Raw genomic sequence first — 26,617 nt, 5'->3', positions numbered from 1 at the left:
GGAAAGGGGGGAGGGATGGTGTGAAATGAGGGGATGAGAAAAAGAGAGTGTGTTGTGTAACCCACAAAGAGAGAGAGAGGGAGATACTGGAACGAAAGAGAGAGAACGCTGGAAGGTGTTTTTTTCCTGCTACGGGCTCAGCAGCCGAGCCCTTTTAAAACCATTAGAGGCAGGATATTTGTCATATTATGTTATTAGATTAGCCGGGACCTCTAATGAAAGCTGTGGCAATTTGTCAGCCTTATGGATAGCTCCATCCACCAGCACTATTTATCAACTGGCACCACGTCTCACCCAATCCACCCCCACCCTCAACACACACTCACACACGCACACATTCACACACACGCACACACACACACACACACACACAGGCACACACATCCAGTCATAGCTAAACTGCTCCTCGGTCTGGATGGGCCTGGAGAAATGGATGAAGCCTGTAATGGGATTCCAATGCTAAACACCCCGCCTAGTGTTTTTTGTCATTTGGGGTGAGCACACTATTCTGAGCCTGATCGCCCAGAGGGAAACGCATTGGATTATTTCAAGGTTTTTCCCCCCTCCCTCCTCGGATAGAGCTGTCTCACTACATTTATCTTATAGCTAAAGATAAGAGAAGTGATGCTGCAGCTGCTGTTTGCTGCCGAAGGAGCATCCTCTCCTGCTGTGGACTTAGCCTTTGATCTTGATCCCAGTTTACCTTGTGGTTGTGTTTGTACGGGATTTATAGGTCTGAAAGTTGCAACACTTCAAGCTGTTTGCACAGAATAAATTGGCTACAGAAATTTGATTTTTCAGTCCAAAAAATGTAATAACTTCATCAATTATGTAGAAGTTTCTCAGTGAAGCTGAAATACGGTCTGAACTGCTTAATTTAAAGTAATGAAAGCTCAGACGTTAAGCCTGCCAGGAGCTGAAGTTTGTTACTTAATCCAAAAGTTTCTGTCACACATACTAATCCTCTTTGCGCCTCTCCTTTTTCCTCCCTGCAGCGGTGAGGAACGACCGGAACAAGAAGAAAAAGGATGAGAAGAAGCAGGAGTGCACGGAGAGTTACGTGCTGAGTCCTGACACGGAGCAGATGATTGACAGGGTTCGCAAGGCACACCAGGAAACTTTCCCCTCGCTCTGCCAGCTGGGCAAATACACTACGGTCAGCACCACCACCATTTGTGACCTAACACAAAGCTGCTGCATCTGAATTAGTTTGAAAATATCTCAAATCTCCCCCCTTCTTTCTCCTCCAGACTAACAGCTCAGAACGACGGGTATCTTTGGATGTGGATCTGTGGGACAAGTTCAGTGAACTCTCCACCAAGTGCATCATTAAAACGGTGGAGTTTGCAAAGCAGCTGCCCGGCTTCACAACGCTCACCATCGCCGACCAGATCACTCTGCTCAAAGCTGCCTGTCTAGACATCCTGGTGAGAATAATCTGCAGTTTCTAATCCATAAACCTCCAAACACGCTCTTTCCTGAAGAAGTTAAGATGTGTCCTCACCCTGTCACACCCTGAATAACCTCTGTCTACTCCACTGTCTCCAGATACTCAGGATCTGTACGCGCTACACGCCAGAGCAGGACACCATGACCTTCTCAGATGGACTCACATTAAACAGGACTCAGATGCACAACGCTGGCTTTGGCCCCCTCACAGACCTGGTTTTCGCCTTCGCCAACCAGCTCCTCCCTCTGGAGATGGACGATGCAGAGACAGGGCTCCTCAGCGCCATCTGTTTGCTGTGTGGAGGTATAGCAGGGCTCTGCACTAACTCTTCCACTTGAAGCACTAGTGCGACCAACTCTTTGTTGGTCACACCAGCACATGATTTTGTCACATAACTTAACTTTAAAGGAAAACAACATAATTTAATTCATTCTCCTGTTGTTCTCCAGACTTGTAACTTCTCCTGTGATCTCTAATATATCTCTGTTTAAGTCAAATCAAGTCCTCCTCTTGTGCCTTACATCAGAAACTCATAAAAAAATCCACCCCTCTCTCCTTTAGTTCAGTTTCAGTTTTTCAGAGCCTTATCTGTTTTTTTAAATGTGTTAACATGACAGGTCATGAGATTTCTGCACTGGTCAGAAAGTTGATTCATTCTGTGGTTCAGCCGTGATTTTGCTGTCTAACGTTTGTCTCCAACATGCTCTAACGTAGCATCCTCTTCTATAAGGAGAGTTTAGAGCTGTGTGAATCTTAAAGTGAGGAGACTGCAGGGATTCTGGGCCCCATGAAAGTATCATTACTGGGCCCCTATTATAATTTTATAAGGGGCCTTTCTGGGCCCCTGTCAATGGTGAGCCCCAACACATACAGCCATAACATTCAACTGTAGCTCTGACCTAGACTCTCTGTCCATGGATGGACCAGCAGCAGACTGTTATTCTCTCTCATATAGCACCATCTAGTGGCCAAGTGCGGTGATTGATGCATCATTTCTAAACTTGCCTTGTCCCCACAGATCGTCAGGACTTGGAACAGGCAGAGAAAGTGGATGTCCTGCAGGAGCCTCTCTTGGAAGCTCTGAAGATTTACGTACGGAGGAGGAGGCCTCACAAACCGCACATGTTCCCCAAGATGCTCATGAAAATCACAGATCTGAGAAGCATTAGCGCTAAAGGTCAGGCCTTCATTTTGCTTTTCATTACAGCCACTCTGCTCACTGACAAAATAACTGGTTTCATATCAGATCAGAAGACCTCATGCTGCTTTAATTGACCTTGTTTTTACTCATTCCCGTCTGCAGGAGCGGAGCGTGTCATCACGCTGAAGATGGAGATCCCCGGCTCAATGCCACCTCTCATCCAGGAGATGCTGGAGAACTCAGAGGGTCTGGAAAGCGGGGCTGCAGGTGGTAGGCCCAGCGGCGCACCTCCCGGCAGCTGTAGCCCCAGCCTGTCCCCCAGCTCCGCCCAAAGCAGTCCAGCCACACAATCGCCGTAGACGCAACGGCCTCTATTTTAATTTTCCTCACGATGCTCTCTGCCTCCTTCTTTGACGTTCAGAGAAGTAGTGGAAGGAGCTAGGGGGCTTGAACGTGACTTCTAAACATAGGAAAGAGGCCTCCTCCTCCTCCTCCTCTCCTACGACACACACCCCACCTCCTGATCTGCTTCTCCTCACTCTGGAGCTCTGCCCTGATGTGAGGGGAGGCGAGGCCGGCCGGGGCAGGACAGGGGGGACCTTTGAGAGACCACACGGAAAACACTGCTGATGACTCCTCCTCCTCCTCCTTTCCTCCACTGCTCCTCCCCTCTTCTCCAAAAAAAAACAAAAAAACAAAACTCATGGAAACAAACCTGGATGCAACGGAGACCAGATTTGAATGGAAGCGAGAGCGGGTGGAGCACCGTGAGATGGATGTATGAACAAGGACAAACGCGTGCAGACGGACTTGACAAACACCAGACACTTTTTTGTTGATCTCTGAGGCAGACTGCAAGCTTGGGACTTGAAAAGAAAGACCCCCCTCCTCACAGACTGCGGGTCTTTTCTCTTTTTCCAACTTAAAAAAAAACAAACAGATTTCGTACAAAAGATATATAAATATATATAGAAAAAGTTAAGGAACTATTGTGAATGACACGTCCGGAGGGGAACGACAGGCCGACACGAGGACGTGTTTTCTGAGATTAGAACTTGTTGTACTCCTTCACTGTTTCAATCTTTTCATACACATTGAGAGTATTGAGAGAGACGTTTCAGTTTTATCACATTTGTACATTATTCTAATTAACATGAACGCAAAAGATGTTTCTCTCCAGTCTTCACATGCAAACACACACAAACACACACACACAAATGTGCACAGAAAACAAGTCGCAATGAATATCACCGACTATTCCAGGTTGGATTTGTTTTCCTTTTTCTTTTCTTTTTTTTTTTTTGCTTCCAAGAGAATGGAAAAAAATGATTGTATGAACTTGGTTGTATGATATGGTCACAGGTCCTTTCAAGAAATCAAATTAATGAAGATTCATTATTAAGGTGTATTTTAAGTAGCCTTTGAGTTTGTGTATATAAGCTGTATTCATTTCTTTAAAACTATGAAGAGTTTTAGGCTTCACCTGATTATTATTTTTTTTAAGAATACCTTTTATGTGTTTTGTTTATAGGTTTGTGATGCAAGCAAAGACATTTTGAGCACATTTTACTGAAGGAAGGTCTTTCATGTTTTGTGTCCTACTAAATACTGGACAGACCCTTAACCAATCACTGGCTGTTCAGGATGTGGCTGTCACAAACAATTTCAACTTTCCCCCCTTTCTCTGTTCACTTTTAAAAACCTGTTTTTTAAAACAGTAGATAACAAAGTAGCACTCCAGTCGGGGCATAGCTTTTTTTGGCCATGTAGCAGAAAGAGATGGTAATAATGGTGAGCTGGATGCCAGGTGTCAAGTGAGCGGAAAAAGCTCAGTTTTAAAGAGTTAAAATGTGAAGAAAGGTGTACATACGCACTGTATTAAACACGAGAGATTCTGTCATCTCTGAATGGATTAATGATCTGTACTGGACGAGAAAGGACTAGAATGTAGAGACCTCCGTGCTTCGTCGGTAGCCAGACAAGTGAAGGTCCCAAATGTGATGTTGGTCAACCAAACCCTCACAGATCCCCGGAAACCTGTGGTAGAAACAAGTATGTGACTTTTTTGCTGACTCCAGAGCAAACCTCACACCCTGTGACTCACTTTTACGCCAAAACGCCTTCACCGCTAACACACGTCATCAGAAACCATCGTTACTGTACACACGCCAATGTCTCAGGAAGGAATCATTTTGTGTGCTTGGCCTGTTCTTTGTATTGTTATGTGCTGCACCTCCTTACCCCTCCTGACACGGATGCACAAACACACACAATTCTGCTACTGAGCCCCTGATTTTTTTCTCCAATCACTTCATTTTTTTTTTTAAACCTGGCAGACCAGGACTTGTGCAAGAGAGACCTCGACCCTGCCCCCCTGCCCCCCTGCAAAAACGTTACAACATAGGATGCCAGTGTGGAGTCTCTCTGCGTCGTTCTTCATGTGTTCATTTTTATTTGTACGGTCAAAGCTGCTTTTCATCATTTTTACAGTAGGACTTCACCTGTCCAGAACAGCGCACAACTTTTCCCTCCACAGCTAATCTGGAATAGCAACAGACACAGCGTCAGTTTGAGAAGTATGGAATATGTTGCAATTTTTTGTCAAGATTATCAAGCGACTTTGGAAAAAAAAGAAAACAACAAAAAAAGATCAAAAATAAAACCAACATTTAATAATTATGAAATGTGTTTGTGTTGCTCACGTGTCATTCTTTGCTCTTTTTCTTACAGGGATATTTTTTAACATTATGCTGAAGAGGAGCCATTAGTTTATTTTATACAATCTTTGGAAAAACTAAATATCCATCAGATTTCCTACAAAGGCTTTTACTTTTTTATATTAAGCACATACATACTTGGGACTAAATAGAGAAATTCCATATTCTTCCTCTTCAAAAATTAGTTTATTCGCACTGGCATAAACATTCACAAATAACTTCTTAGGCTTTATGTAGCCACCTGCTCTAGTCTGACCTCAGGATATGATGCCTAATTCTAACAGACCCTGTAATTGTGTTATGTACACACTACAGAAATGGTTGACAAAATTATGTAAGCTTGAGCAGTTTCCATTATCTGATAATGCTACTTGTTCCAGCTAAATTGCAAGTAACAACACAGGCAGGTGATAAAACTGAGAAACTGAATTGTTGCAGGGAATTGCTTTGAACATTAACTTTGAATACCACAGATAGCCATGGTCTAGGATTAAAAATGACTGGATGAGTCTCAGCTCTACCATTAATAACCTTAAGTGCACCTCTCTTTTAATATGTTTTGTGAAATTCCTCTTTAAATTGAGGTTGTGCCAAGACAAGATAACACCATGATCCAACAGATACATTGAATAGCAGCAAAATCTGAATGACTTTTTTTATTGCAATGCACAACTTTCAGATGTCTCAAGTGATTGATATAATATATCATATAAAACCAGACTCATTGTGGGATTAAATCATGTCTGATGATGACTGTACATGCATTCTCAATGGCCCTCTTGATGTATGCAAGGCAAGTCTATGGCTTATTTCCACAGCAGGATATTTCGGTGTTTTCATACAAAATATTAAAAGAATCTTGACAGAAACCTTTAAAATGAAGAGAACAATTTGTAAGTCATTAAAGCAAGCCAGTAAAACTCAAGGCAATAAATGGGAACAGTTAAAACAGGATTAAAATACAGCCAGAATATGAAATGCAAGCATAAGAGCTACTTTACAGCTTTGTATGACAAAGACGTTTTAGAAAAAAGGTAATTAATCTTCAAAATAATCCAATAAAGGTTTGGCGCAAACAGATAAGGTCAATCTTTACTTAAATCAAAATGTTAAATGTCTATTTAAAGGGAAATGTTAAAATCAGATTGAATTTATTGTGGCTATATGTGACATATTCCGTAACCAAAAACCTTATTACATTCTGAACGTACTTAGATTAAGCAGCGATGGACACAGGCAGTGACAAACGTGACTTTGATGAAGCCATTGATGACTGATTTGGCTTCGTGTGGAATCCGACGCAGACCACGCCTCTAATCGGAGGCTGCAAAGTTTCAACCAATCAAAATCCTTCGCGCGGAATTTCAAACATTTTCAAATCAGCTCCTACTCACTCACGAAAGATTCTTCCGCGAGGAGTATAAACAAAATAGTCCCCACACGAGGAAGATATTTTAAGGTTATTTGAATATTAAAATAAACAATCTAAAATGAAAACAGGACCCTCAGAAAAACATGTGTTATGTAATGAAAAATAAGCAAATTCTTTCGTTAGTCTCTGAATTGTGTGTGTGAAAACTACAGCGGAGTGATACTAAGGCTAAACCCACGACAGACTTCATCAGTTGGTGTGTAGATAGCTTCCGTTAAGCCGGCCATCGATGTACAAGATTATGTTGGTGGTACTTGTAGTCTGATGTGATACTAGTGTAAAAGCTGTCGTCGCCACGTTCCGGCTGAAGTTTATGGATTGCCAAAAGCTGACGAATCTTTGAAGGGATTTTCAGGTAAGGACAACGCTGCAGCGCCTTTGAATATCTTTCTTTTTCGTGTCGCCGTCATTACCAAACACGGTGAACGAGCCGAGCTTTCTCAACTTCTGACATATTTCACAGTAAAACGTTTGATCCTTGTTTTAGTGTAGCATTTCTGTAAAAGCCAGTTATTTTGCGTCTGTTACCATTATAAGATCATAATCGCAACCCAATTGCACGTGGGCTGTCGTCAAACTGTCGACAGGGTAAACGAGGTGACTGAGATCTAAGGACGACTTTTTGTTAACTTACGCTGACATTATCCAACACGAACCCACTGCACAATAGTTATTAGTTAGGGTGTCAATTAGTAATTTAAACTGTTAACAGCATTTGGCTCGGTCACGTGCGTGTTTACAACTGCGAAACGCTTTAACAATTTTGTTCAGTGCTTTAACTGAAGTTCGTTTTTGCATTTGAGGTTCCGTATTTTCATAAATTATTTGGCTTTGTCAGTAATTTGAATTCACGTCTTTGGTCACCTCATCAGTTTTAATCTCAGGTTTGTTCTTACAATGTCATGTCTCCCTTGAATTTTGACACTTGCTTTCTCAAATGTTCCAGGTAACGATATTAAAATGCCTTTACATGGGAAAATAGTCGTGATAAAGAGGAGTGGAGCGGATGGGACAGAGTTTCCTCTCACTGCATCATGCTTATTTGGAAGGTGGGCTCAATTAAGTTTAATTTAAATGTTTGCAATGACACTTTTTCAGGACAAATACATTTATTTCTGTTTTCTAGTTATTCAGCCAGTTTTTTTTTAACACCATCGACAAATGACATTTAATATACACACTAACGCACGTTAAGTTGTGAGGACATGTCCCAGGTTTTGAAGCTGCCATAAAAGTTCATTTGAATTGGGGGCGGGACATCTCGTGGTGACGTCAGAGTTTTTAAAAGCATGTCTACTCCTGTACAAACACCAATCACAACTGACTCATGGCGCTCAAGCCCAAGCTCTCCCTTCATGCAGCTCTTCCTAGATTTGAAAATTTTGATCTGTATTGCATGTGGACACACTTGTTGACATTTGTTTGATCTACAGGAAGCCTGATTGTGACATTCGTATTCAGCTCCCTGAAGTCTCCAAGGAGCACTGCAGAATTGACTTTAACGAGAACAAAGAGGTAATTCAAACTTAAGAAGTTTTAAGATCTCATAAGGAATCATTGATTCCATAAAATCAAAGCCCTTTAATTCCAAACATCAATGTATAATTCCATAAAAATTTCACAGCCATGAGACCATTTTATAATATGGTTCCAGCTGTTATTGCATCCTGCTTTTGAGCTATCTAAATTGTATTTTGAATCATTTGTCTTTTTTCAGATCATACTGACAAATCTGAGCACAGTGAATCCAACTCGTGTAAATGGAGAAGCATTGCAGCAGTCTGAGCGTTTGAAACATGGAGATGTGATAACCATTATTGATCGTTCTTTCAGGTCAGTGTGGGGGAAAAAAGCATTTCTGAAATTTCATTTTTATCCTCCAAAATAGAAACTATTTCATCTGAATTTCAATTTTTAATGTCATGTTTGAGGTGGAATGCAAACAGAAAGTTTTTGTGAAATCTTTGCCATCTTCTTTTTTTAAAAAAATATCCTAGGTTTGAGTACCCGCCTGCACCAACACCAAAGAAGCGCTCTTGCACTGGTGGAAAATCTGAGACCCTCAAAGTAATTTACTTATTCATCATATCATTCCCACCATCCTGGTATTTTGAATTGACCCACAGTCCACTAGATTTGATTGCTTTATAAATGTAATGAAGAATATGTCTTTTGGTTAGGTTCTTCAAGACCAGCAAGTGGGAGACTTTGAGAAAGGAGATAAGAGGAACTCTGAGGTGTCCACAGGTGAGACTATGAGACAGCAGTTTTTCTCAGTGAGCTGTTTTCAAAGGTGATACCGCACAGTAAATAGTGTTTTCCCAAGTCTACATTTGATGAATAAAATGTTGAATTATTTTTTTCTCTTTTTCTCCTCTGTAGATCCTCATCTCAAAGATGGAACAAACCATGACAACATCCAGAAGTCCATGGAGAAAACTTTGGAGGCAGAATCCAAGTTGGATGATAGCCAGCAGCAAAGCAAGACCGCCTCGCCTTTCAACGACTTGTATCAAATGATCAAGAAGTCCCTGGATGTCAAAACCCCTCGGAAATCTTCAGCCAGTGTTCCCCAAACACCTGTCTCGAGGTTCTGCACCCCCAAACCAGCTTCATTCCGAAAAAGTGATGGAAAACCTGCCATTTCCACAGGAGAGAATAGCGCTCCCTCTAAGAATGAAGCTCAAGTTCCTCCAGCAGCTGATGGGGTCAAAGTGGAGGCAGAAAATAAAACCGGTGGGACCCCCAAGTCGGTCAAGAAGCAGAGGAGATCCTCCCTGACCCCAAAATCAACACCTGGACCTCAGGCTGAAAACTCTGCCCAGTCTGAAATGACATCACCTCAGAAGAGAATCCGTACTCCTCCCCAGAGGTTCACAGCGGGCGAGGTTGTTGAGCAGATCTGTTCAGGTTCCCCCAAGTCACCTGCAAGAAGAAGGAGCAAGGAGGGGACACCAGTAAAACCTGCAGCAGCTTCGCCTAAAGCAGATGGCACTCCAAAGGCCTCACCAAGAAACTCGAGGACAGAAATAAAAGGTACTGGTTATTACTCTGAACAGTAAATCAGTACTTTCTTGAGCATTTTTTAGATGATTTCTCATGAGTTAATTTTCTCCATTCAATGATCATTTAAAGAGAACTCCAAAAAACGCAAAAGTGGAGAACTTCCAGCCGACCTGCCAAAGTCACAGATGAAGAGGAAACGTGTGTCTTTTGGAGGTCACCTGAGTCCTGAGTTATTCGACAAAAGGCTTCCTCCAGACTCTCCACTACGCAAAGGAGCAGCTCCACGAAGAAGCTTGGGCCTTTTGAAGCCTAAACAGTCTCTTCTACGGCGAGCATCAGTCATTGGCTTGCTAACGGTAAGACTCATCAAGGATTCTGACTCAAGCAGAGACTTCACTGTTGTTCTTTATCGCAGAATTTATTTTCAGTCGATCTTGTTTTTCTTTAGGAGGCTGAACAAGAGCAACCAGAAAGCCCAAAAGTCCAGAGTGCAAAAATGAAAACTCCATCACCTAAAAAGTCAACAACTCCAAAGAGCGCATCTCCCAAGACTCCTACACCGGCAAAGAAGTCACCCAAGTCCAAATCTCCGTCTCCAAAAGCAGCAACTCCAGCGAAGGCCTCTCCAAAATCCAAACCTGCTTCCCCAAAAGCACAAACTCCTGCAAAGAAGTCCCTGAAATCTAAAACTCCATCTCCTCAAGCTGCCACTCCTGCCAACAAAACTCCAAAATCCAAGTCTCCTTCTGCTGATAAAATAGAAACTCCTAAGAGCGCCAAACAAACCCCTTCAGTGCAGGGCCGCTTCTCAGTGTCACGCATCAGCACACCGTCACCAATTGCAGACGACGCTGTCACTAACGCAACTCCAAAACTATCTGCAAAGAGGAAGAGCATCATACGGAAGACTCCGAAGTTGACTAAGAGTGCTGTTAAACTTATGGCCAGAAGAAGTGGAATTTCACGGGCATCCCTGAAAGGTATGTCTGACCGAAAAATACTTTATAATGCTGATCTTTATATCAGACGAGCAGCAATAAGTCAGAATAAAGTCAAGATGTCTAGTCAGATCTTTTAGCTTAAAAGAATTCAGCGATTTTTTTGTTCACTACTTTTATTATTTTATTACTCAGTTCATTGTTTCTTTCTCTCCCATTTCAGCCAAAAGCTCCTTTGCAGACATTGTGAAATTTGGAAAAGCCAAGACCCAAGTTGTGGCTCCAACCAAGAAAACAGTTGTCATGAAAAGAAAGAAAAGGGAAGCTGTGACCAAACCTCAGGTAAAAACATTAAATGTAACTGTGCGAAACATTCAAATATCTGCTCCTTTTTTTTCTTACTTTTTATTTGTTGACCTACCCTGAAATACAAGGGCCTTCGTTCTCCTATTCCCACATCAAAATACACTTCAAAATTTGAAATTTGTTGGTTTTATATTTTACCCCCAGACTCCTGCCAAAGCTCTCCCTGGATATTTCAGCACTGGACATGCATGTTCCCCCGTCACCATCGTAGTGAGCAGAGCTCAGAAACAAAAGCTGGTTCAACCAACTGGAGCTGCTCCACGAGTGGTCACCAACACCGCTGTCCTGAAAAAGAACATGAAAATGGACGAGGACTTGACCGGTAATCATGCTTTTTTAATTACCAAAACCAGCAGCACTCATCATTGGTGAGGATTTTTGAATTTAAAAAGGGACTCCTTTGTTTTCTGTGTTATAGGAGTTTCTGAGATGTTTAAAACACCTGTAAATGAGAGAAAGAGGAGATCTGTGATTGGTGAAAGCAGCGCCATGAAGACGCCAAAGGGAGGTCTTGAAACTCCTCTGATCGAACCATCTGTGCTGAACACACCAGAGGAGCCAGGTACAAACTAAAACTGAAGCTAGCAAACCTCTTCTTACATGATCACTGGTTTGTCATTGAACCATCAATTGATAAAATGTGTCATCTTTTCTTTCCAGGTGAAATGATGGTCTCTCCACTCAGTGTTTCATCCTCGGTCAAAGACAGACAGTACAACAGCGAGGCAGTGAAACGTCTCCTGGATGGGGACGAAGAACCTAGCTTCAACAGTGGTGTACCTGCCATAGAGACCGATGACTCCACAGAACAAGAGTGCACAGACACCAAGAGCATGTCTGTCTTAACTCCCAAACAGAAGCCAGAACTACCAGACTGCCTCACCGGAGTGAAAAGAGTCATGAAGACACCGAAGCAGAAATCTGAACCCATCGAGGACCTGAGAGGAAGACTCCTGAAAACCCCCAAACAGAAGCTGGAGCAACAAGAGTGCCTCACCGGGGTGAAGAGGATCATGAAGACCCCAAAACAGAAGAACGAACCCATCGAGGATCTGAGGGGGAAAATTCTGAAGACTCCTAAGCAGAAACCTGAGGAACAAGAGTGCCTCAGTGGAGTCAAGAGGATCATGAAGACTCCGAGACAGAAGAACGAACCCATCGAGGATTTGAGGGGGAAGATTCTGAAGACTCCAAAGCAGAAACCCGAAGAGCAAGAGTGCCTCAGCGGAGTCAAGAGGATCATGAAGACTCCAAGACAGAAGGCTGAAGCTGTCGAGGACATCCGAGGGAATCTTCTAAAGACACCAAAGCAGAAGCTTGAACAGCTGGAGTGCTTGTCTGGAGTCAAGAGTATGATGCAGACCCCACAGCAGGAGGCCAAACCTCTTGAAGACCTCAAAGTAAAACTTCTGGAAACTCCTGAAGCTCCAGAGGCTGGTGATGCTGGTCAGGATGTGGTTGGAGAGCTCACAGAGACACCCATAGACATGCAAGAATCTGAAAACGTCTCAGAAATGAAAACTCCAAAGGTGAAGAGCTCCCCACCGGTCTGCCTCACAGGTATCAAGAGGATCATGAAGACTCCAAAAGAGAAGAGTGAAGCAGTGAGGGAGAGCTTCGGTATCCAAAGACTCATGGAGACACCAAGAGTGAGTGCACCAGTGGAAGACACTGTCTGTGAGCCTGCAGACGATCAGGACACAGAGCAGGTAAAAATAGAGCATCATTTCATTTCTTTATTTGCAACATTATTATTTCAGGCTCTTAAAAAAGGTTAGCACTCATTAACTTCACTTTTTTTTTTGCTTTATTTACAGGTTGAAGATCAGCCTCCTGTTTGCACAGAAGTTGCAAAAGGTTTGTTGGCTATAGTTATTGTGTTTCTTCACTTTATGTTGGTTGAATGATTCATTAAAACTTGTTGTGCACTAAAATAGGAACATCTTCTCTTCTGTCTTGTTAAGAACTCGAGTTTTCTCCAGAAGAGATGCAGAAAGATTCACCCACTGATGCGATCGATGACGTTCCCCTAGTTGGGATGGAGAAAGGTACTTTTTCTTTAATGCTTTGTGTGGTTGTAAAGTCAATTGCTCAAATTATTCAAGGTTTTCCTTGTACAAGTACCTACTAAAAGGAGATGGAGGATTTCTGGAAATAGCACTAATTGATTCTGTCACAGAAAAGTTTTTTGGATGAGAAGTGTTACTTAAATAGAAATAACTAAACTCCATAAGGTTTTGTTCTAGAGTAGGATCTTTATTCTGCTGTCAAACTCAGTGATCTGATTTGTTTTCTGTATTCCCCAAGAAGAAGAGGCTCTTCTCGAAGAGCCCTCACAGCAGGCCCTGAATGAAAATGCTAAAGATGAAACAGAAGCCACAGGAACTGTTTCTGACGCAGCTGCAGAAGAGAGTCAGTCAGAAGAACAACCCACAGTGGATGCAGTTGATGAGATTCAGCCTGAAGAACAACCAGACCTCGAGGCTGTAGAGATGGAAACAGCTGAAGCCCCAGAGAGCTTATCTGAAGCGGAAGAAGCTGCCTGCATCGCCGCTGAAACCAAAGCAACCACAGAAGATCCTGAACCTCAAGCCCCAGAAACAGAGAGCTTACCTGAAGAGAAAGAAGCAACCTGCAGTGCCACTGAAACTGAAGCAACCACGGAAGAATCTGAACCACAAGCACCTGTGAGTAAGGGTGTACCTGATGTGGAAGAGGCAACGTGCAGCATCACAGAGATGGAAACTACTGCTGAAGATCCTGGATCTCAAGCCACTGTAACAGAGAGGTCACCTGAAGTGGGAGAAGAAACTTGCGTTGTCACTGAAATCGAAACAACATCCCCTGATCCTGAGCCCGAACCACAAGCACCTGAAACCGAGAGTTTGCCTGAAGTGGAAGAAGCAACCTGCAGCGTTTCAGAGGCCCCTGTTCTGAAGAAACCTGCTCGAGGCAGAAGAGCCAAAACTGTGGAAGCCAAAGCAGCCGAGGACAAACAGGAAACTCCAGAGCAAACTGAAGAGCCTACCGTCCCTGCTCCTGTCAGAGGAAGACGAGGGAAGAAAACTGAAGCTCCTGAAGCTCCTGCTGTGAGACAAACAACAAGAGGCAGAAATACAAAGGCTGCAGAAAGCACAGTTGTGCAGCTTGTGGAAGAGAAAAGTGAGCCACCGTCTTCTGAAGTGGCTGTTAAACCGAAAAGAGGACGAAATGCTAGAAAGGCCGCTGATGTACCTGAAAATGTTCCCGAGGTCGCCAACCAGGCTGAAATCGTGCCACAGTGTGAACAGAGTCCTGCTCCTGAAGAAGACCAGGAGGCAGCACCTGTGGAGCTGGCTGTGGCGAAACCAAAGAGAGGACGAAGAGCTAAACAAGCTGAACCAGAGAAGAAAGATGATGATCCCACTCCTGATGATGTCTCAAAGACTGAAGTGGCCGAAGGTATGTTGTGTTTTCCACTTTCATACCAACTTCTTTATGTTTACGAGAAGAAAAAAGGAAACAACTGCACCATGGCCAACTTCCAGAGAGAAAAACTCAAATGCACAATTCAGTCATTGACCTTGTGCTTGATAAAGTTCCATGTTGCATTTAAGTTTTCCTCCCTGGAAGTTAGCCATGGTGCATAATTTTCTTTTTCTTCTGGTTAATCCATGTTAAAATGCATATTGCCTAACTGTCAGACAGAAAAAGGGAAGAAGAAAGTTAAATGGGCAAATGATACTGCCCGAGCTAAAGGCTAACACAGGGGCTAAACTGTTAGTGCTGATGTTCATTTCAGCCCACATGCAGCAGTTATTCTGCAGTGGTCTGTAATTATTGTGTTTCAGATAAAGTTATTGATGTTAAAATGCTTGTCCAATTCTTGTTTAAAAACGTGCCCTTTCCTCTGTTTCTCTTTGCATTGAAGAAGTCAGTGAGCAGCTGGAGGTGGTGCTCAGTGAAGAGGGTGAATCCAAGTCATCAGACGCTGTGGAAGCTGTTTCTGAGAGTGTTCCTGAAATGGAAGCAGAAGCCATCAAAGACACTGTAACTGAAGCAGCTGTCGTCCAAAAGAAACCTGCTCGAGGCAGAAAGGCAAAAACCGTTGAGTCTAAAGTCGAGCAAACCCAAGAAGCGACAGAACAACCTGAAGATCCCGTCGTCGTTGCTCCGGTCAGAGGACGAAGGGGAAGAAAAGTTGAAGCTGCTGCACCGGCTGTCAGTCGTCAAAAAACAAGAGGCAGAAATGCAAAATCACAAGAAAGCACCCCTGAAGAGCAACCTGAGGAGCTTCCGGAGAAATCTGTGGAAATGATACCTGAGGTGACAGAGGTTTCTTCAGAGTCTGTGTCTGAGCCCACTTCTCCAACAGACACTCTCCAAGAGGAAAAGGATTCAGCACCACCCACAGAGGAAGCTGTAATGAAGCCTGTAAGAGGGAGAAGAACTAAACGAGCACTGGTTGAGCAACCAGAGCCGACCAAAAACGAAGTTCCCTGTGATGAGCAGCAGACAGCTGAGGCTGAACCTCAAAAGTCTGAACCTACCGTTGAAAAACCCAAAAGAGGGAGGAAGGTCAGAGCTGATACAGTTAAACAAAACGAAGAGGCAGAAGACACAGTCGCCACTGTTGAGACCAAACAGCCAGCTCAGCCTCCAGCTCGGGCTAAGAGGGGCAGAAATGCCAGACAGCAAAAAGAAAATAATGAAACAGAAATGTCAGCTCCAGCTGAGACTCCTGAATGTCAGGAGCCGGCGACCAAAGTGAGGAGAACCAGGAGAGCAGAGCCGAACCGGGAAGAACAAACAGAAGTCCAGCCTGAGGAAACGGTTATTCCAGTCGAGGTGGAAGCTCAAGTTGTTGAGGAACCGGTCACAGTGATTGAGCTGTCTGCAGCTGCTGCAAAACCCAGGAGAGGTCGTAAACCTAAACAAGATGTTGAGACGCCAGCTCCTGTGGAGTCTGCTGAGATCCAAGAGGTCTCTTCTGTCAGCGCAACAGACAAACCAAAACGTGGAAGGAGAGGAAAACAAGTAACCCAAGAGGCTGAAGTGGCTGCGGTGATACCAGAGGAAAAACCCAAGGAGGCACCTGAAGCTGAGGAGCCTGAGGCCCCAGCTGTAAAACCAAGCAGAGGAAAGGCACAGAAAACAGCAAAAACTGAGGTTTCACAGGCCACTCCATCCAAGAGAGGCAGGCGAGGAGCAGCTGTCCCTCAAGAGGAGACAAACGCAGAACCCACAGTTGTGATCCCAGAGCCTGCAACAACTTCTGTGGCCAAAAGGGGGAGACGAGCAGCAGCAAAGCCCACAACAGAAGATGCCAAGGAGGACACCCCTGCAGAAGATTCAAGCCAGTCTGCTGAGGAAGACTCTAAGGTGTCCAAAAGATCTGTAAGATGGAAACCAGAGCCTCAAGTCATCGAGTTTCCAAAAGAAACACCTGTAAAGGTGGGACGTGGGAGGAAGTCAAAACTTGCAGAGCCAGTTGATGCTGAAGACAAAACTGAGTCAAAAGAGGAAAACAAACCTGAAGAGGAGGATCTCTCAGAAACAGATGTTAAAGCTCTGCCTGTCAAGAGGGCCAGGCGAGGAGCAAAGGTTGCTGATGTAACACCTGACGAAGCTGAGGCACAGCCAAAACCCCGCAGAGGAAGAACAGCAAAGAAGTGAAAACATGTATATGTCTTAACCTGAATACTTCTTTTTTCTTTTTTATCATTTTGTACTCCTCAGATATTTCTTTATGTGGCATTTTAGAGAGCATAGGTTCATCAACTGAAAATGAAGCACTGCTTTTATTAATTTCTGCAGGGAATCTTGTTTTAAACATTTGAGTTGAGACAAGTTGTATGTTATTTGTTACTTCTATGCTTCCTGGATATTTTTATGGTTTAAAAAAGTGGTTATTAAATTTTTTGTACGATGAAACATTTGTCTGACTTTGTTTTATTCTTCACTTATTTCTACTTTTATGTAAAGTATGTGAAATAGTCTTGACTGAGATAAAGGTGAAAGAAAACCACATACTGGTTGGAGCGTTATTGGCAGTTGAATTGATCTTTTCACAGCACGTATAATGCTTTAGTTAAGGGTTTGAACAAAACAAGATAAGTGGGTGCTAGGGTTCAGTGATTAAAATTATGATTTTAATTGTGATGAATGATTTCATTTTAATGTTAATTTGATGGCAGAATAACCATTTTTAGAGGCATTTCAATGTATATTTTATGCTTTCAATGATCATTTTCCAATTGAATGAGTAAACTCCAAAGACATACTTTCAAAAATTCCTGACAAAATGTTTTCCTGGCAGTCATTAGCTGGTAACTGTTTTTGATAGGAAAAAAATATGAAGGGTATGGATTTGTTTTTAGCCGCTAAATTGTGCATCCACCTAGTATTCAGATACAAAGGCTGTTACACGGTAAATAAAGATGTGTCTGACTGAAGAATGAGCAGGCCAGTTTCAGGCTTTTGAAACTTGTAATAAAGTTTTAACAATCCAAAGTATTAATTAATATTTACCTGATAATATTCAGAATTAATAAAAAATGTTATGCCAAAAAATTCTGTGTCAGAAAGATAATGTTACGAGTCAATGCAATTTTTTGCAACACCAAATTCATTGTGCTTCTCTCCACGAGGTGCGCTTCTCGGCACAGCACCGGAACTCCTGCTTGAAACAAGACATTCACCCGGACACATTTGGGAGTCGTACACCTTATAAACGCAGGTTGTCCGTTGGAGGGAGATTTGAGGGGCGCGTGCTAAAGCGGCCGCTGCTCTAGTTGACAGAAGACTTTACTTTTTTTATCTTAATTTATCCTCCTATTCGTCATCATGGAAGGTAACAGTGACATTAAAACGACGCCGAGGGGGTTTCACTGCACTCTGTGTAATGTCAACTTACCAAACAGTAAGTATCGTGAGCTAGCATTAGCTGCTCGTGAGTTATTAAAACTTTTAACTTAAGTCTCTATTTTCCGGCCTCCCATGTTTTCCCTTTAAGATTTTTTCCATGCATTTCCATACAGTACTATCAAACAGAAATAATATAGACCTACTCCCGACAGGAGGTAAAAATAATACTTTATTTAAGTAAATCAGTGCTACACTTAAAGAATGGTATGTTTTCATTGTATTCAATAAATTACCACAGTATCAGGCATTAGTGGATATTTCTTTATTGAAATCTTATGCCCATACCTTTTTTTAACTGTTCATCTGAAGCAGTGTCACTGTATTTATTTTTTTCCCAGTGCCAAGCTTGGATCAGCACATCAAAGGGAAGAAACACGTAACGTTAAGCACTGTACGAGCTACAAGGAAGACCCAGATGGAGCACAGTGTGTTTGTCAGTGGCATCAAGCCTGAAATCTCCCAGACTGACATCGCTGAATACTTTGAGCAGTTTGGGCCACTCTCAAATGTTATCATGGATAAAGACAAGGTCCGTCACATGTTAAAGAACCATTTCTAACAAAATTGACTTCATTCCAGAGCTCTTAGTTGCAGCTTCTGGTCACATTAATATTGATGACATAAATGTGATCTGACTGTGGTATTTTCATCTGCCCTCTCAGGGTGTGTTTGCTATTGTGCAGTTCAGTGAGACTGATGGCGTTGAGTCAGCTCTGTCCTGTGTTGAACATCGGATGAAAGGCTTGAAGCTGCGGGTCAAACCTCGGGAACAGAAAGAGTTTAAATTAATCGACAAGAAGGCAAAAGATCCACAACAAGTGTTTGACCGTCTGAAACCTCAGCTGTGTCAGCAGGAGTCTGTAAGTTTCCTGCTCTTCAGGCATCAGTGGTCACTTATATATTTGATTACAAACTTGGTTCTCACTATGTAGAGTATTATCAAAAATGATAGAAACACTAATAAAGTAAAACACTAAGGGTTTGCTCTTTGTCCTCTCCAGGTGGATTCCCAGATGCAGCACGTTGTGCAGCAGTTTCAACTGGGAGAAAATGAGAAGAAGGCCCGAAGCCTGGTGGTTCAACTCCTGCAGGAGGTTTTCGTGGAGTTCTTCCCAGGTGTGCAGAGTAAAAAAAAGCACACATCTCATCAAACAGACTGATTATGGTGTTTCATTGTACATCAACTTTCTCACTCTGTGTGTTCTGGATTCGGTTGCAGACAGCCAGATTCAAGCTTTTGGTTCATCTGTCAACACTTTTGGCATCCATAATTGTGACTTGGACCTGTTTCTGGACTTGGAAAACACCAAGGTGTTCCAGGCCCGTGCCAAGTCTACCACAGAACAGGTACAAAGGTTTTCAATACCCTTTCAGTGTATATTATGATTAAAAAAGGTTTTGGATCAACTGGAGTGCAATATTTGAAGATCTGGCTATGTTGACTAATTCATCTTCATCCTTCTGATCCTTCATTCAGGCCGGTGAGGGGATGTCAGATGACGGCCGCTCTGAGGACTCCATCCTCTCTGATATCGACCTCTCCACTGCGTCTTCAGCAGAGATTCTGGAACTTGTGGCGGCCATCCTCAAACGCTGCGTCCCCAGTGTGCACAAAGTCCACGTGGTCAGCAGCGCTCGTCTCCCTGTTGTCAAGTTCCATCACCGCAAGCTGAACCTGCAAGGAGATATCACAATCAACAACAGGTAGGTAGAGGTGCAGTGTCAGACATGTGGAGGAGTAGTTTCATCTTGAATCATTAACAGAATCAGTGCATTGGTTTCTTTATCTCTTGCCAGACTAGCAGTGAGGAACACCCGTTTCCTCCAGCTGTGCTCGGGGAGGGAGGACAGATTGAGGCCTCTGGTGTACACCATCAGGTACTGGGCCAAGCAGAAGCAGCTAGCTGGTGAGTCCAAATGACGTGCAAAGGCATCAAGTGTCAAACTGGAATTTTGCCTCGGTAAAGAGGTGGTGATTTCCTTCCTTAGTCAGCAGATGGCAGTAGAGCTCCACCAACTGCATGTAAACACTTGATCAACATTTTAAGACCAGTTGGAAAAATTGCACCAATGTACATTTGCACTATTATTTTGTTGCAGCAAACAGCAAGTGAGAAGTAGAAGAGCAGTGCAGTGAAATACAGTGCACAGTACAAGCACAAAGCTAACTTTGCTAACAACTGTATAGAAAAAAAACTGTAATAATCAGAGCAAACTGTACAGATGTAACATGTAACAAAAGTTACATGTAATAAACTGGAGCAGAAAATACAAATTAACATATTAACAATAATATTAATAAAAATATATGTCTAAAAAATATTAAATATGTGTATGAATTAGGATATATGTGTAACAGGCAGAAGTTACAGGTGTTTATTATCAAGTGACATTGGTGACTTCCGGTGCAGTGTTGTGTCCAGAGGGGGGGCTGCTCAGTGTTGGGACAGTCTGGGGCTTCCCGAGTTGTTAAACAGTCTGATGGCAGCAGACCACAGCAAAGAACAGTGCACAGGCTGCCACAGACTGGTGGCAGGAATCATTTAATAAGAGTCTTTGTAGAGAGAAAAAGGCAACGTGAGAGTGAGACAGAAAAAATTGAGTAAGTCTGGTAATTATTGGGCTGCAGTCGACACCAGTAATGGCCTTAATTTGTGTTGAGGATTATTCAATTTTTCAACCGGTCTTTAGATTTGGATCAGGTGTGTTTTATCTGGATCCGTCTGCACTTTTTCCAAAAGCTTCATCCAGGTTGTAATATTCTAGGCTGTTTGTCATGTTGGCCTTTATGAAGACACCGTGCTGACTGATCACCACAGCCTGATGGGATCAGTAAGTCTGCTGTGTAGGATATCAAAGTGAGTTCAGGTGTTCCTGTAGAAAATAAAAGTCAAATCTTACAAAAAATTAAAATACTGAAACTGATGAAGAAGTAGTGCCATCATTGGGTTGAAATTGACCCTGAGTTACACAACCAGTGTATCTCTTCACACAGCCTCTGATCGATCAGGAGTCAGAAAAGGTATCACCAAGTGTCCAAGTGAACATGACTTATCACAAGAACAGGTTGATTTTGTTTTCACTTAATGGTTTCATGAAATAAAGTCTCCTCATGGACTCTGCTGCGCTGTGAGGCTGGTTTCGGGGAACTCGGGAAAGAAACAATAACACATTGGAAGCCTCATTAAAGCCACACAGCTACCTACCTGACAGAAAAAAAGTAATTTTCCAGCATCCAGTGTTTCAAATACAAAAGCAAAGATATGGCCCTGAACGTCTGAACAATCTGGCAGAACTATTAGGATCCATATTTTCAATTCAAAGAGGAGTTTGGAGATATGATGCAACCTTAGGGGGAGAATGATCAGCGAAAGGGGAAGAAGAAATGCTTGAAGTCATTGAATCATCACTTTCCTGAGTGAATGACTCCTTGCAACGTTTAGGTAATCCTGGTGGTGCCGGCCCTCTGCTGAATAACTACGCTCTGACTCTGCTGGTCGTCTTCTACCTGCAAAACTGTGAGCCAGCCGTCCTGCCTACCGTGGACCAGCTCAGAGACATGGCCTGTGAGTACGACCAACAGGTCTTACTTTAGTTGTTACGCTTTGAAAGGGAGAGAGTCAGACTTTCTGTAGAGGACTTGTTTGAGAGGTTGGGTAAATCTTAGATCTGAATTTTAAGCAGCAGAAAACTTGTCCTGATTTTTAAGGAGCACTCTGTTTTAGTGATGTGAAGATTTTACTCTTCAAGGAGGGTTTTGTCAAGTAGGTTAAGGTTAATGTCACATGATGGATTAATTAGATTACTCTGCAAAGGAGAAGTAAAGGCCAGTGAATTTGTTGTGTTCATCTTCATATTTATCAATTTTTTAAACATTTTTACCCCTCTATGTTTAATTTAACCATGTGACTTCTCTGCAGGTGAGGAGGAAGAGTGTGTGATCGAAGGATGGAACTGCACCTTCCCCACTCAGCCCATCAGTGTGCCACCCAGCAAGAACACACAAGACCTCTGTAAGTGAGATCTTAAACTGTCATCTGATTTGATTAAAATCTATCATCACTGATTCTTAACAGGTTCTCTTTTAGTCTTTCCACCATAGACCTTACCTGTCTCTCTGTGTGTATTTTCTGTGTCCAGGTTCCCTCCTCGCTGGCTTCTTCTCCTTCTATGCAAAGTTTGATTTTGCCAGCAGCGTCATATCCCTCAGGGAGGGCCGTGCACTCCCAATCACAGATTTCCTCAGCCAGAAGAAAGAGGAAGAGGAGGCCATGCAAGAGGAAAAGACCTCCAAGACCCCACAGCATGGTCCCAGACTGGGCCCGGTTAACCTCTTGGACCCTTTTGAACTCACCCACAATGTCGCAGGAAACCTGAGCGAGCGCTCCCAGCGCAGCTTCCAGAGGGAGTGTCAGGAGGCTGACAAGTACTGCCACTGCCTGCAGTACCAGCGCAAATCCACCAAAGGCAAGTCCTGGGGTCTGGTGCGCTTATTCACCCCCCACGGAGATGAAGCACATAGCAAGTCGGACCAGCTGAGCATCAGCATCCCATTCAAATCAGCGACACTCCCTGAGGTGCTGCGCAGTCAGCTGCACACGGCAGGCGATGGGTTCAGGCTCCTGTGGTTTCAGAAGGTTTGCTCTGCGGTGGAAGGAGTCTTTCAAACGGTTCTTGGGTGTCACCTTTCTCCCACAGACGGTGTCTTTGGAGAGGATTCAGTTGTTGGTTCTGCTGAGGAGATGGAAACCTCCACAACTTCCCTGAACACATCATTGAACAGCTGTGATAGCACAGAGTCCCACAGTGAAGCTGACCATCTGAGCACTGCTGTGGTCGGCGCAAAGAGGCCGCTGTCCTCCAGCAGTGACGCTTCAGTGTCACCTCAAGGCAAAAAACCAAGACTAACAAAAAGGGGCCGCCCTGAGCCCCCTCACTGGACCTGTGTGCTGAAGCACGTCGTGTGGGCTGGCAGGAGGAAGGTGAGACGGGAGCTGATCAAAGACACTGACTCGAGGCCAGAGGGCAGCTGTGTGGAGCTGGAGTGTCAGGTCACGGCTCACATCAGTGAGAAAGAGCCGGAGCTGAAGGAGCCCCTGGAGTTCAAGGTTCAGCCCCAGATGGTGGGAGGGACTGAAAGCACTAAAGCAGTGCTCAAGTTTGAGCCAACCAGCGACAAGACGGGAACTTTTCAGGACTTCTTTCACTTCCTGGAAGCTTTCCTACCAAAGATGGTGGAAACACTGCTGGAGAAACAAGCAGCAAGTACTTAAACAGGGACATATTTTCACATGTCTCCTGAAAACTTTTGGTTTTCTACTTTTGAATCAAAGCTTCCAGTAATGCTCTTTATTTTAAGTAAGATGAAAAAATATCAACCAGGCACCATGTGTTCTATTTCTAAAAGTGGCTCTTAGAGAAAATGAGATGTGTGGTATTTTATGTTTACTGTATGTTTGTGTTTCAGTTAGTTTTACGTATGTTGTTCCTGAAGAAGCCTCCTCTTCTGTTTGAGAAGTTTCCTGGTTTTACTATTTTCTGTTTAAAAGAGAGCCGTACTGTGATGAAGCACTGAATAGACATTCATTGTAAGAATGCTCGTTGTCCGCATCTAAAGCTTCTTCAAATGAATAAATATATCTTTGTAAAACCTTTCTTTGTCCTAAGGTTGTGATAAGCATGGCTCTAAATACACATTAACTCTGCCTTTTAATTATCTTTGCCTTTCAGCATCCGCCTCAATCATTTTTCATAAACAGTGGATCATAGTTGCAGGGATGTGGTTTGAACTTGAGGGTCGTTCCGAAGAAGTGGAGCTTTTATCTAGCTGCGCTTTCTTTCATACAGCTGAGACGGATGAGAGTAATTACTGAGGCAGGCAGACTGCTTTATTACTGCAGGACTGGCAGGAGCTGAGGGATGCACAGAGCTCTGTGTGCTGATTAACATCATTCATCTCAGTTTTAAAAGGAAAAACAGACGGCCAACAGGTTAGCAGGAGCTGTGGAGTTAGTAAGGTACGGTTGATAATAAACGTCTGTGAGGCTGTAAACTCACATGTTGATCTGACACATGGATGGACAAGGATTAATTGAACTTTAGGTCCCGCAGAATCAATCTACTTCATGGGCCTTTGACCCTATAACACCAAACACATCATATTTGGTACATGAGTTTCAAAGTCCTCTATCTCATTAATTTAATAAAAAGTTTCCTTTTTTGACATAAATGCATTCTACCCTCTTGGGGCTTATCATACCGCTACAGGCAGCTGAAGTTGTGTTGGACTTAAAAATGTCTGCTTCTTTGAAATTATCCTCACACATTTTTCAGGAAAATCATTGATCATTTTCAAGAAGCTGGGAAGAATAACCTCTAAATTGTTACTCATTTTTAAAATAAGCATCTTCTGCATTGGAAGAGTGCTTATTTACCAACCAAAACCTATACGCCAAAAAAAGGTAAAATGGGACAGACAATATATCAAAAACAAAATTATTTAGTATTTTGGTGTATTTTGTGAAAATGGTTAATAAACATCTCAGTTAAAAGACTAAAACTTTCAGGATAATTTTGATGTGTCAGGCTTTATAGGGTTAAAAACAACTGGGAAAAAAAAGTTAAAATGTCAGATTCCAAGCCAAATCCATTAGCAATGATGTAAATGTTTTGAAGATGTTTTGCAAACTCTACTTGCTCTCATTTTTTTGGCAATCTAGTACAAAGCTAATGTTGCATTGTACTCCACTTAGACATTAGATTACATGAAAGTGTTTTATTCGTAGCTAGTATTTTATCATATAAGCTGAGTTGCCTCTGCTGTGGTGTCCTCTAAAGTCTTTAAGCAACCTTTTAACCACCATGTCATCCAGAACCTAAGAGAATACCTGACACCTAAACTACACCTGGTGCTAAAATCAATCTGAAGCAGAACATCAAACAATTCACTGTTGAGTCATCATGTTTAATAATGTTCCCCACTCCAATCTGATCAACCTACAGCTATGAAGTCAGTTTCAAAACTAGCATATCGGATGAAATGTATTCACACTAGCAAATCTAAATATAAAACACAACCAGCAAGGGTCCTTAGTACAAAGTCCTGAGTACCACTTCTTTATTTAAAGAGGTTTGAATATCATCTCTTACATGAATGCTCTGATGACTTTGATGGTTCCTTTATGCTAATTCACAGGTGTTAGCATGTTCATCCACAAAATAAGGTACTAAGTAAACATTAGCATGTTAGCTTGCAGACACTAGCATCGAGCTTAAAACACCCATAAGTTCTGGCAGGCATAATCCTGATTTTTCTGTTTAGTATTTCTTCTTTCGTTGTTGTTGTTGTTTGTCTCAGGCTGCGTCTGTTTTCATTTGTGTGTTTGTTTTTCCGAGGTTTAGGTCACATATCACTTCACAGCAGCCATTTACTTTAACTGACACTCCAGGCTACTTCAATACCACCATCCCTTGTTTTTCAAGGTGCTGCTGATATATGGCCTCTAGAGCGCGCACACACACACACACACACACACACACACACACACACACACACACACACACACACACACACACACACACAGAGAGAGAGAGAGAGAGCTCTAAGCCACAGAATCAAAGTGATTGATATCAAAACTGGTGGGCTTTTTGCTGTCAGCCAAAAACAAGAAAACCAACCATCACTTGTTATTCTAATAAGACTCATACAGGCTGTATTTTCCTTAAGTTCCTTCTCCTCATCCTAGGAGATCTATAGTGAATCATTAGGAGTTCAGCCTAAACAGAGCCTGGGCTAAAATGAGAAATGGTTTCATTGGATATTGATGACCTAACAGTTCGGTTACATGGAGCTCATTTGCTGTAATTACAGTCAGAATTGATTCTGTCGGGAATTTGTGTTCACCCTGGGTCTGATGGACCTCTGAGCCTGTTTGTCATTTAGTTCTCACAAGATATTAGAGGAAAGAAAAAAAAGCCAATTCCATGTTTTGTGTAATTGGTGTCCATTGAGAAGAGATCCTGAGTCGACCCCCTGAGACCCGTAACCTCCTCAACCCCAGGCAAAGTCAGCTGCTTGCCACCACTATCTGTTCCTCTATGACGCATTAACGCGTTGAGTCACATCCAGCATGTCGTCATGTTTTTGTATTGTTTTAAGAATGATGACTTCAGGTTAAGACATTTCTACCCCCCACCCCCCACCCCCACCTTTAATCCGATGATGCCTGGAGTACGGGAGGCAAGAGAGTAAAACAGTGACTCATGTCTCTCTCAAGTTTTTTAAAGGAAACAAAGGGACTTAACTTTAAGTTTGTCAAAATTGATTAAAAAAATACAACATTGGTTGCAGCAGCACAGTGTGAAAAAGATGCAAAAGTTAAAAAAAAAAGTGAATTGACAAATTTACAGAGCTTATTTAAGGGGGACAAAAGTCAAGATTGAAATACAAATCCACACTCATCAGAAACTGAGAACTCTAGATATTTCAAATAAAACTAGACAAAAACAAACAAGCTCCAAAAACATTACTCAAAGGCTTTACTTAGGCTCCAAACTGCCTACTTCTACACTTCTACATATTATCTTGAGTGCATAAGTGCGTTCACCCTGACAGTACAGAAAAATATAGTGCACTTTGATTTCTCAGCAGGTGCACTCAAA

The 26,617-nt window shown here is 42.7% G+C and overlaps 3 protein-coding genes across 6 annotated transcripts in view; all 3 read left to right on the top strand.

The window, feature by feature from the left end:
* Window positions 1-5,252, top strand: part of raraa (retinoic acid receptor, alpha a) — a 167,151-nt gene extending 161,899 nt beyond the window's left edge. For all 3 annotated transcript variants that reach the window (XM_074663060.1, XM_074663059.1, XM_074663058.1), the window contains 5 exons: window positions 996-1,156; window positions 1,251-1,427; window positions 1,549-1,753; window positions 2,469-2,627; window positions 2,754-5,252. In XM_074663060.1, coding sequence (XP_074519161.1) covers window positions 996-1,156; window positions 1,251-1,427; window positions 1,549-1,753; window positions 2,469-2,627; window positions 2,754-2,950 — 899 coding nt within the window. In that variant the 3' untranslated portion in view covers window positions 2,951-5,252. The remainder of the gene's footprint in view (window positions 1-995; window positions 1,157-1,250; window positions 1,428-1,548; window positions 1,754-2,468; window positions 2,628-2,753) is intronic.
* A 1,660-nt stretch (window positions 5,253-6,912) lies between these two features.
* mki67 (marker of proliferation Ki-67) lies at window positions 6,913-16,971 on the top strand. 2 transcript variants are annotated; one of them, XM_074663055.1, is made up of 17 exons: window positions 6,913-7,095; window positions 7,687-7,789; window positions 8,174-8,255; window positions 8,458-8,573; window positions 8,738-8,807; window positions 8,921-8,987; window positions 9,123-9,776; window positions 9,876-10,102; window positions 10,195-10,726; window positions 10,908-11,026; window positions 11,195-11,372; window positions 11,469-11,612; window positions 11,711-12,759; window positions 12,868-12,907; window positions 13,015-13,098; window positions 13,361-14,491; window positions 14,961-16,971. In XM_074663055.1, exons 2-17 carry the CDS (start codon window positions 7,701-7,703, stop codon window positions 16,703-16,705), a joined length of 6,327 nt encoding a protein of 2,108 aa, XP_074519156.1. In that variant the 5' UTR covers window positions 6,913-7,095; window positions 7,687-7,700; the 3' UTR covers window positions 16,706-16,971. The 2 variants fall into 2 exon arrangements, with proteins under 2 accessions (XP_074519156.1, XP_074519155.1); XM_074663054.1 differs by having other exon boundaries at window positions 13,358-14,491.
* A 731-nt stretch (window positions 16,972-17,702) lies between these two features.
* On the top strand, window positions 17,703-23,597 carry tut1 (terminal uridylyl transferase 1, U6 snRNA-specific). Its single transcript, XM_074663057.1, has 10 exons — window positions 17,703-17,951; window positions 18,295-18,485; window positions 18,619-18,816; window positions 18,958-19,072; window positions 19,176-19,303; window positions 19,434-19,660; window positions 19,754-19,863; window positions 21,400-21,522; window positions 21,877-21,969; window positions 22,097-23,597. The coding sequence occupies exons 1-10, from the start codon at window positions 17,876-17,878 to the stop codon at window positions 23,227-23,229; spliced, it is 2,394 nt and encodes a 797-aa protein (XP_074519158.1). The 5' UTR covers window positions 17,703-17,875; the 3' UTR covers window positions 23,230-23,597.
* Window positions 23,598-26,617: the final 3,020 nt, after the last annotated feature.

This window comes from Halichoeres trimaculatus, unplaced genomic scaffold (assembly GCF_033239565.1).
Source record: "Halichoeres trimaculatus isolate MK-OKI-2021-1 unplaced genomic scaffold, fHalTri1.1 fHalTri1_scaffold_23, whole genome shotgun sequence".
Classification (NCBI taxonomy): Eukaryota; Metazoa; Chordata; class Actinopteri; order Labriformes; family Labridae; genus Halichoeres; species Halichoeres trimaculatus.
Note: the sequence above shows the minus strand (reverse complement) of the source record. Positions and strands in the feature narration are given on the sequence as shown.